Source organism: Oncorhynchus masou, unplaced genomic scaffold, assembly GCF_036934945.1.
Source record: "Oncorhynchus masou masou isolate Uvic2021 unplaced genomic scaffold, UVic_Omas_1.1 unplaced_scaffold_1569, whole genome shotgun sequence".
In the NCBI taxonomy this organism is placed as follows: domain Eukaryota; kingdom Metazoa; phylum Chordata; class Actinopteri; order Salmoniformes; family Salmonidae; genus Oncorhynchus; species Oncorhynchus masou.
Window position 1 is genome coordinate 107,158 of NW_027005752.1, and position 10,842 is coordinate 117,999.

Here is a 10,842-nt window from a genome sequence, read left to right on the forward strand (position 1 = left end):
CCTGGATAATTGTATTCATTGTTATACCTTGTGAGATATTTCTATAGGGAGGTATCCTCCTTCCAGAATATAGAGGGATTATTTCATATAAAACAATTGTATGTTAATTTAATCTAGAAACAGATACAGCAACATAGAGACAATAATCCCTCATTCATATAAAAAATTATGATGGAACTAGAATCCATTGCTCTCCTACACCCACATGTGAGTAAGTGTCTCCATCTCTGCACTGACTGTAGTGTCTCTGAATTTGTTGTGCTCAGTGCACTTAGTCTCAGTTTAGTCTTATCCACTGCCGCCTGCATGGTTGGGGACGATGATCTTTGCCCATTTGTAGATGACAGGGATGAAGAGCAGAGCAGAGCCCAGTACTGAGACCAGGAGGAAGGTCCACAGGAACACACGATCCAGAACCTGAGCCACAAACTTCCAATCCTGCACCACCTGGAGAGAGAGAGAGACCAAACATGCCCTTCAGACTCCAACACATGACCTCGTTGACACAGGCTGGGAGGGCTTTGCAGTCAGAGGTGCAGTTGCATGTGACAATCAGAGGATGGAGACAAATACACAATATGGAGAAGATTAATATAGACAGAGAATTACAGTAAGACTTCAAAAACCTAAATTCAGTACTGTATGATTGATTTTGTATCATAACAAACACAATATTCTCTCATGCCAACCGTGTCATTGAAACTGCAGGGGCAGACTGATTCTCTGTAACTCTATGGGATCATACCTCTCTGACCTCGTTCTCCTTGACCACATGCATGGTGATGTAACGGATAGAGTCCAAAGCAGCCTGCAGGTTATTCGTGGGGGAGAGATGAGGCGTGGACTTCATAATGCCCCCTACTGTCCCCTCTCTCCCTGCCAGTCCTGCCCCCTCTCTCCCTGCCAGTCCTGCCCCCTCTCTCCCTGCAAGTCCTGCTCTGGCCCCACCGGGGGTAGCATAGCGGTCCACGTGGCTGCGCATACACAGCAGCTTAGGCAGCCTGTGCAGGAAGATACGACGCACCCAGGGTGCCATGCCTTGGTGCATGGACGTGGAGCGGTGGTGGATGTTGATGGTAAAGACGGTGATGACAATGGAGAGCGTGACAAAGATCATGGTGAACACCAGGTACTCCCCAATCAGAGGGATGACCTTGGAGGAGGACGGAATTATCTCCTCGATCACGAGAAGGAAGACTGTGAGGGACACCAGCACAGAGGTGCACAGGGAGATCTTCTCCCCGCCATTGGAGGGCAGGTAGAAGACCAGGATGGTGAGGAAGGAAAGGCCGATACAAGGGATAATAAGGAAGAGGGTGTAGAAGAGCGGCAGTCTGCGGATGATGAAGGAGTAGGTGATGAAGGGGAAGTGGCAGGGACCGTCCATCCTCAGACCACGGCTGCCTGTTGCTTTCACTATATCCCATTCGCCACTGTCAAAGTAGTCCCTCTTATCCACATGAAAGTCCTCCAGGAGGATGTCAACCTGTTGAATGAATACAAGGTTAGAAAAGATGAAACATCAACAGATGTATCTTCCCTTCAACTCCCCAAAGTATAAACAATAGATTAACACATTTCTGACATCAATTAATGACTGTATGGTCATTAATATACTGTAGAATGTTTCACAATGCTGTGTAGGCTACAACCTGTGAGCCATCATAGGTCCAGGAGCCAAACTTCATGGAGCAGTTCTGCAGATCAAAGGGGAAGAAGGTGACATCGATGATGCAGGCTGACTTGTAGTTAGCGGGCTGTGTCCAGGTGATGGTGCCATCATACTTGACAACAGCCTTGGTGACAGAGCCCTCAAAACGTCCATCGGCACTGTGAGAGGAAAGGGTTAACATCTGTTCATCTTCTACGGGGTTGAATCGGGCTTTTCTTGATGTGTTGGATTCATTGAATTTTGTGCTGTTTAAAATATAGTCTATGCTGTGTAGGGCTGCAAAGCTAATGGTAATTTCCCAAAGTTACTGGAATCTTCAGTCATTTTGGTAAATCACAGAAAATCTATGGCAACCTATCGTCATTTTCGTAATTTATACTTGAAAAATGTATATATATATTTTTTTAAAGGAATACATATGTATTATTAACACAACCCAACCAAGCTACACTGCCTACTTAACCCGAAAGCCAGCCGCACCAATGTGTCGGAGGAAACAACGTACACCTGGTGACCGTGTTAGCGTGCACTGCGCCCGACCCGCCACAGGAGTCTCTAGTGCGCGATGGGGCAAAATCATCCCTGCCGGCCAAACCCTCCCCTAACCCAGACGACGTTGTGCCAATTGTGCACCGCCCCATGGGTCTCCCGGTCGCGAACCCAGAATCTCTAGTGGCACAGCTAGCACTGCGATGTAGTACCTTAGACCACTGCACCACTCGGGAGGCTATTAATTGATCAGCCAAACAGGGCCAGAGATTGTTACAGACACCTGTGATAATCTGAAGTACCCAAAAGGGCCACAAATCTTGTAATAGATTACATAAAATCCCTGAAAATCCTTAGAAAGTTTCCAGTATTATACAGTGCTTGACTTGGAATGGAAGTAGAGCAGGAGCTGTATTTTTCAAGTCGGTCCATTAGAGATTATGCTATAGACTTCTGATTATTCGCTGTTAATGGTTTAAACATGCCACTTTGTTTACATACCCTACATTACTCACTTCTTATGTATATACTGTACTCTATACCATCTACTGCATCTTGCCTATGCCGTTCGGCCATCGCTCATCCATATATTTATGTACATAGTCTTATTCATTCCTTTACACTTGTGCGTATAAGGTAGTTGTTGTGAAATTGTTAGATTACTTGTTAGATATTACTGCATGGTCGGAACTAGAAGCACAAGCATTTCGCTACACTCACATTAACATCTGCTAACCATGTGTATGTGACAAATAAAATTTTATTTGGATTTGATTTGAACTCAGACTTCTACATGACCTTTAATCTTACATGGGGAACGCAGGATGCTGACTGTTTAAATTGTTTTTTTTACTAATTTAAATTTGACCCAGCTGATTACAAAGCCCACTCGTCCAAACTTAAATGACTCTACGAAATCGACTTTGATTGACCTCATATTTACAAATACTCCAGAGAAATATGCTGGGAGTGGGGATTTGCTTTAGATATTAGTGAACATTGGCCCATTGTATATGTCAGGGATATACAGATGCCACGATCCAAACCTTGTTTTATCAACAAGAGGAATTTTAAAAAATTCAAAGAACAGGCTTTTTTTGTGACCTTTATTTTGGGACTTTGATTGCATTGCATCTATACCTGACCCAGAGTTGGCTCTGAACCACTTCACAAATGTTTTCAATAAACATGATAAACATGCTCCCTTTTAAAAAACTGAGAATTCAAAATCAGTCTTACCCTTGGTTCAGTCCAGAGCTATCTGAATAAATATACAACAGAGATGCTGCCTGGGCCAATGCTAGATTCACAGACTCGGGTCCAGACTGGCAGTCTTTTAGGCAATTGAGAAATCTGTGTGTAAAACTAGTTAAAAAAGCAAAATCGGATTATTTTGTTTATATGTACACTATTCTGTGTGTACACTACCCTATATGTACACTATTCTGGAAAGCTGTTAAATCGCTGAAGGGTTGTGTCTCCTCTTCTCTCCCATCAAATTCATTAAGATTCAGGCACTTTTACTGACAAAATTGATCATCATTAATGCATTTAATCACCATTTTATCTCTGCAGGCTTTATATTTGAAAGTATTTCAAAGCCAGCTCTTGAAAAGAGTAGTTCGTATGTAGATGGTGAAAATCTATTGAATGATACTGAAAATGCTGGTCAGGAGTTTCCTTTTTGGAAATTCACTGATAAAGAAGTCCTGGATGCTTTGTTAACATTAGACAAAAAAAATCTACAGGGGCTGATCATTTGGAGCCTGGTCTGCTTATGTGTGCAGACGTATTGCTGACTCAGTAGCCCACATTGGTAATTTAACATTGTTATCAGGAAGTATTCAAGAAGCATGGAAATCCACATATGTGCTGCCACTCCATTACGGTGGGGATACAAATGATCTTGACAACCATCGCCCCATTTCAAGACTACCTTGTTTAGCAAAGATTCTTGAATCCTTGGTTAATACATAACTTTGTTCTTTTTCATCTGATAATTGTATTCTTAATATAAACCAATCAGGGTTTATGCCTGGGCATAGTACTACTACAGCAACCACGCTAGTTATTAATGATCTTGTCAATGCCTTGGATGCTAAAAAGAGCTGTGCTGCCTTGTTTATTGATCTGTCAAAGGCGTTGGACACTGTCGATCATATTCTGTTTTACTGAAGAAATGATCAAGGGTAGTCCTGGGATATACAGCCTGTTTATGGTTTCAGAATGATCTTAGCAACATAACTCAGGCCATCTTCATAGATGGGGTTAAATCTGAATTTCTTGAGATTCATAAAGATGTTCCTCAGGGTTCGATTTTGGGTCCATTATTGTTCACTTTGTATATTAATGGCATAGGAAACACTGTTAATAGTTGTAACATTCATCTCTATATGCAGATGACACAGTTCTGTATTCCTGTGCCACCTCAGTGCAGCAGGCCATTTGTGAACTTCAGCATGACTTTGATTCAATTTAGAAATCACTTAGTGTTAAATACAAGGTAAACCAAGCTCACTGTCACGGTTGTCATAATGAGGAGACCAAGGCGCAGCGTGGTAAGCGTACATACTTATTTAATGAAAGAACGAACACTGAACAAACTATACAAAAACAACAAAACGAACCGTGAAGCTAATATGGGTAGTGCAGACAGGCAACTAAACATAGAATAACAACCCAAAAAACACACAAGGAATATGGCTACCTAAATATGGTCCCCAATCAGAGACAACGATAAAACAGTTGCCTCTGATTGAGAACCAATCTAGGCAACCATAGACATATAAACCCCTAGACATACAAAAAAACCTAGACAATACAAAAACTAAACAAACCACCCTCGTCACACTCTGACCTAAACAAAATAATAAAGAAAACAAAGATAACGAAGGTGACAGTACCCTCCCCCAAAGGTGCGGACTCCCGGCCACAAACCTAAACCTATATGGGAGGGTCTGGGTGGGCATCTAACCTCAGTGGCGGCTCTGGTTCTGGACACCGCCCCCCTTCTTTACACTGAGTCCGCTCTTGTAGCACTGACCCGTGAATCATCGCCGGAGGCTCTGGACTGCGGATCCTCGCCGTAGGCCCCGGGCTGGGGACCCTCTCTGCGTGGATCATCGCCGGAGGTTCTGGACTGGGGACCGTCGCTGGAGAACCCAGTCTGGGGACCGTCGCTGCAGACCCCGGGCTGGGGACCGTCGCTGGAGACCCCGGGCTGGGGACCGTCGCTGGAGACCCCGGGCTGGGAACCGTCGCTGGAGACCCCGGGCTGGGGACCGTCGCTGGAGACCCCGGGCTGGGGACCGTCGCTGGAGACACCGGGCTGGGGACCGTCGCTGGAGACCCCTGGCTGGGGACCGTCGCTGGAGACACCGGGCTGGGGACCGTCGCTGGAGACCCCGGGCTGGGGACCGTCGCTGGAGACACCGGGCTGGGGACCGTCGCTGGAGACCCTGGGCTGGGGACCGTCGCTGGAGACCCCGGGCTGGGGACCGTCGCTGGAGACCCCGGGCTGGGGACCGTCGCTGGAGACCCCGGGCTGGGGACCGTCGCTGGAGACACCGGGCTGGCGACCGTCACTGGAGACACCGGGCTGGCGACCGTCGCTGGAGGTTCCGGACTGTGGCCTGTCATTGGAGGTTCCGGACTGTGGCCCGTCGTTGTAGGTTTTGGACTGTGGCCTGTCGTTGGAGGTTCCGGTCTGTGGCCCGTTGTTGGAGGTTCTGGACTGTGGCCCGTTGTTGGAGGTTCCAGTCTGTGAACTGTCGCCGGACACTCTGGACTGGGTAATAGTTGCCGGAAGCTCTGGACTGCCGAGGCGCACTGTAGGCCTAGTGCGTGATGCCGGCAATGGTGATACCGGGATAGGGACACGCACCTCAGGGCGAGTGCGAGGAGCAGGAACAGGGTGTACTGGACCCTGGAGGCGCACTGGAGTCCTGGTGCGTGGTGCCGGCACTAGTGGTACTAGACTGGTGACACGCACCTCAGGGTTAGTGCGGGGAGGAGGAACAGGACGTACTGAACTGTGGAGGCGTACTGGTGGTCTGGAGTGTAGAGCTGACACAACCAGCTGGCACTGGCACAGGACCCACTGGGCTGTGCAGACTCACCGGAGACACAGTACGCAGAGCCGGCGCAGGATATCCTGGTCCAAGAAGGTATACTGAAACCAGGAATGCTGAGCCGGCACCCTCCTTCCTGGCTGGATGCCCATTCATCGGCCAATGTGAGGAGCTGGAATAGAGAGCCCCGGGCTAGAATTGCCCACTGGAGACACCATGCATTCCACCGCATAACACGGTGCCTGACCAGTAACACTGGTAAGCACGACAAGTTGTTTAGAACACTAAACAAACTATACAAAAACAACAAAACGAACCGTGAAGCTAATATGGCTAGTGCAGACAGGCAACTAAACATAGAATAACAACCCACAAAACACACAATGAATATGGCTACCTAAATATGGTCCCCTATCAGAGACAACGATAAACAGCTGCCTCTGATTGAGAACCAATCTCGGCAACCATAGACATATAAACCCCTAGGCATACAAAACCCTTAGACATACAAAAGCCCCTAGACAATACAAAAACTAAACAAACCACTCTCGTCACACCCTGACCTAACCAAAATAATAAAGAACCTGCATATTTGCGCTTTAAATGGAGCCCAATTTGAGCTTGTTTTTTTCAATATAAGTACCTGGGTGTCTGGATTGATTACACGTTGTCCTTTGTAACGCATATAAAAAATCTGACTAAGAAGCTAAAACCCAAGATAGGTATTATTTCTATATAAAAAACTGTCTTAGTATTAAAAATAGGAGAAAGATTGTTCAAACAACGCTTATCCATGTATTGGATTTTGGTGCTATTGTTTACATGAATGCGCAACCTATGTTTTAAAATTCTTGGATGCAGTCTACCATTCAGCAATAAGTTTTATCACAGGGGAACAACTTTAGTACTCATCATTGTAGTCTGTATAAAATGTGGGATGGACCTCTCTGTCTGTAAGAAGGAAGCTGCATTCTCTTTTATTTATTTACAAAGCAATCTTACAGAAACCCTCTCTCTATATGTAACCGATAAAATAATTTAAATGTTGAAAGATAATGATAAAATAATTCCACTCTGAAACCTTATAATTGTATGAAATTGATTAGAATCATAAAAATGCGACTTGCTTGCTAGTTGAGATTTCTGCTCTTCCTACATTTCACTGATCTTAGAAGCAGAAAGCATTTTTGTCTGCAGTTTTTTGATTTGGCTATTTGTTTCAAGTGTATGTCGCGGTTTGAACCCCGCCTTCAGCACCCGCCCCCGCCCGCACCAGGTGGCGCCCCATGCCGCCCCAGGGCTGCCCATGTCGCTGTATTTGTCATCTCTCATGTCTTATTCGACTAGTATTTTTGAAAGTGTAAGGATAATAATTGAGTTGTTCTGAAATGTTTATTGCTTGCCAACATTTTACTCCCTCTATGTTTACTATAACACACATACATGAATTATTATTTTCAGTTGCCTATCCTGACGTGAAGTTTGTCCTATAGAAGTTGTTCTATAGAAACTATTTGACTCTGATGTGTGCCACAGAAAGTATTTGACTCTAGCCAGAAAATTAAGGAAATTAGAAGGGGGGAGGTTTGGCACAACACCAGACAGCTATTCCCCAAGTCAACCACAGGTAATATATCCTCCCTTTGCAACCCTTGTGTGGAAGTCATAGGCATGGTACTTACTTGTCATAGAGCACAATGTCTGGGATCCAGATGGAGTCCGATGGGACTCTGATGGTAGTGATGCCCAGGTAGTCATCAGTGTTCCAGCGTAGCTTCATGTCCAACCATTCCTAAACAGGAGCGAGAGAGAGATGGATGGGTCACCTTTGTAATATTTGTGTTGTGGAGAAATAACCAGGCAGGAGACACAGTTAGTTTCGTTTAGTCAAAACCTCTCGTGCTCTACCGCCCCGGCACTATAGTGCGCATGTGCATTTCCTATTAGGTGTAGTAACATAACACTGCCATAATACATTACTGCTTAGTAACAGCATAGTAACTAATATGAACAGCTGTAGATCACGGATTCTACACTCCTCCCCCATAGTGTTTAACTCCCAGAGAACAAGGTAAATATGTTAGGGAACTACTAATGCAATATCTGAACAATGCATTCTTAAACATTTTTCAACTACTGGGTTGAAGCAGACTTTTCAAAGCCCAGCACAAATCCAGGGGATTATTCTGCCCGGAAGATGGAATTTGTGTCCTAATAACTAACCCAGGTAATGTCCTTTTATCTTTCCTTTAATCTAGGACATATTAAAGAGTTTGTTTGTTTTACTGTCTGTTACATCCTGAAACAGTTCAACTCACAGGTCAAGCTTTTGAGGTGCCCTTCGCTGTCAAATAGGATATCTCCGCTCCTCCTAGGCTTCCGGTGGTGGGCCAGGTTCGGGTGGAAGGTCAGGCTCTGTCTCTCTCGTATGTCCACCGTCAGGAGAATAGTCCTGGGGGTCTCTGCTGGGGCATTGGACCATAGCAGATGATCCACATGAACGTTGACATGGCGATGACCAATTTGGACTTAAGTCAAAGGTCCTCTGCGTTGCAAGATCACACCCGAGTTCCACAGGCGCTTGGGGTGTCTGAAATCACGTACCATCACCCTCTCCCCCTCTTTGAATTCTCAGACATATTTGAGTGTCTGACATGAGCTTTCTTCTGCTGTAGCTGGTGCTTTGCCACAGTGCTTGACAAGTCTGGTTTCAACAATGTCAGGCGGGTATGTGGTTGGTGTTTCAGAAACAGTTCAGCTGGTGTACATTCCGTTACTGTGTGTGGGGTGTTACGCTAAGTAAACAGGAACCGAGGAAGCCTATGGTGGATGGGCACAGACTGAAGCTTGAGTCTAGTCCAGGCCTTCTTAAAGGTTTGCACAGCTCTCTCCGCTGCTCCGTTTGATGCCGGATGGTAAGGTGGTGACAGGATGTGCCTTACTCCTGCATAGGAAACTGGACGTGGTTTGTGAAAGATTGGCTTGTTTCCTTCTTGCACTCTGACTTTTGCTGTGAAGTCTTGTATTTCGCCGTAGCCATCTTTGAAAAGTTATTTGCCGTAATACATTACTACTTAGTAACTGCATAGTAACTCATATAAACAGATGTAGATCACAGATGATACAACCTTAACATCATTCATGAATGGCCATCTCTTTTTACAAGCGGATTCTTTTGACCAGACTGCTACTGGAAATCACCATAAATTACTTTTCTCCCCCTGAGAGAAAGTTGATTCCACTACAGTATACACTGAGTGTACAAAACATTATGAACACCTGCTCATTCCATGACATGGGACTGACCAGGTGAAAGCTGTGATCCCTTGTTGATGTCTCTTGTTAACTCTGCAACAGGAAATGGAACATAAGATAGCGGAGAGGGAGCAATAACAAAATGACACTCACCGCCTATAGTCCATCTAACATTGAAAACAAGTGGCACATTTAAATAGTGCGCCAGCACAACACCTCCCCCATTTAATGGGTCTGTCAGAACCAAGTCATACTTGGTTTCTCTAATAGACTGCATCAACTGTTTATTCTCTAACATTTTGATTATCATCTCACACACTTTGCGGTGAATTTCAAAAAACCCGTCCTTCAACTCCATGTCCAAACTAAAACGAGTCCAAGCAGAGTTTCCCTCTCTCTTTATCTGTATTAGTCTTGACACAAATGAGCGAAAGAATTCCTCATCAGCTCCACCTGGAATATCAATTGTGATTTAACTGTAGTGAGGGGAGGTTTCCTTGATGTACCAGCTGTCTGATGGCCCTACTACTTACACACTGTGACCTCTTGAATGCAGCTCTTCAATAATGACCTTCATGTTGACCCAGTGGCTGCCCTCTTGAGGAAACACCAGGACTTTCCCACCATGGACAGCGGGAATAGAGAGGGTCAACAGGGTAACAATGAAGATACCAGGGAGACACATCTTCACTAGCTGCTTCACATAAGCATGCATCAATTTTACCTGAAATATACAAAAATAAGGTCAAATAAATCTAATAAAATTATGTTTTGACATAAGAATAATTAAAACAGGCCTACCTTTCTTTTCTTTAGGCTACAAATAAGTTCCTACTTATTGGTCTTAGTATCGATTGGCCTACTTCTACCAATATCGATTGGCCTACTTTAAAGTTTAGCCAAGTTAAGTCAAAAGGTTGATTAAGTAATACAGTATAATATTTCACTCTGTCACAGAAATACTTTTTTTACATGAGAAATTTTTAAAACAGGCTTGATTGTAACCGCTTAATTATATTTTTTTCGCTACAAATAAGTCCCTACACTATCCACAATACTGATACTTTCAAGTTTAAACAACTTTTCATAAGAAAAGATTGATCACGTAATACAGCATAATCTTTAATTCTGAGAGATCAATTATTTTATTTTCCGATATAAATGTCTCTTGAACGTTACGAAATAGTCCAATTCTGTAGATTTTGCCGAGGTGAAACCTATTTCACATCCTAATGTTAGACTACACGTCAACATTGTTTATTCGTAGCTACTGCTAAATATAATACAATGTTAACGTGAGTGTGAACAAACAACGTCACGACAGAATCAATTCATGCAGTCCTAATTTAAATGAAG

At 44.4% G+C, this 10,842-nt stretch overlaps 1 protein-coding gene across 1 annotated transcript; it reads right to left on the minus strand.

The window, feature by feature from the left end:
• Nucleotides 1-225: 225 nt before the first annotated feature.
• Nucleotides 226-8,084, minus strand: LOC135531270 (neuronal acetylcholine receptor subunit alpha-5-like). Its single transcript, XM_064959393.1, has 4 exons — nucleotides 7,914-8,084; nucleotides 1,653-1,830; nucleotides 746-1,486; nucleotides 226-447 (listed from the first exon to the last, which is right to left on the minus strand). The coding sequence occupies exons 1-4, from the start codon at nucleotides 8,009-8,011 to the stop codon at nucleotides 289-291; spliced, it is 1,176 nt and encodes a 391-aa protein (XP_064815465.1). The 5' UTR covers nucleotides 8,012-8,084; the 3' UTR covers nucleotides 226-288.
• Nucleotides 8,085-10,842: the final 2,758 nt, after the last annotated feature.

Excerpts from the sequence above, each read along its gene's own strand:
- LOC135531270 (XM_064959393.1), bottom strand. The coding sequence starts at position 8,011 with ATGAAGCTACGCTGGAACACTGATGACTACCTGGGCATCACTACCATC. Across the intron at positions 1,831-7,913 it reads GACATTGTGCTCTATGACAA|TGCCGATGGACGTTTTGAGG; the intron begins GTAAGTACCATG and ends TTCCTCTCACAG. Across the intron at positions 448-745 it reads AGGAGAACGAGGTCAGAGAG|GTGGTGCAGGATTGGAAGTT; the intron begins GTATGATCCCAT and ends CTCTCTCTCCAG.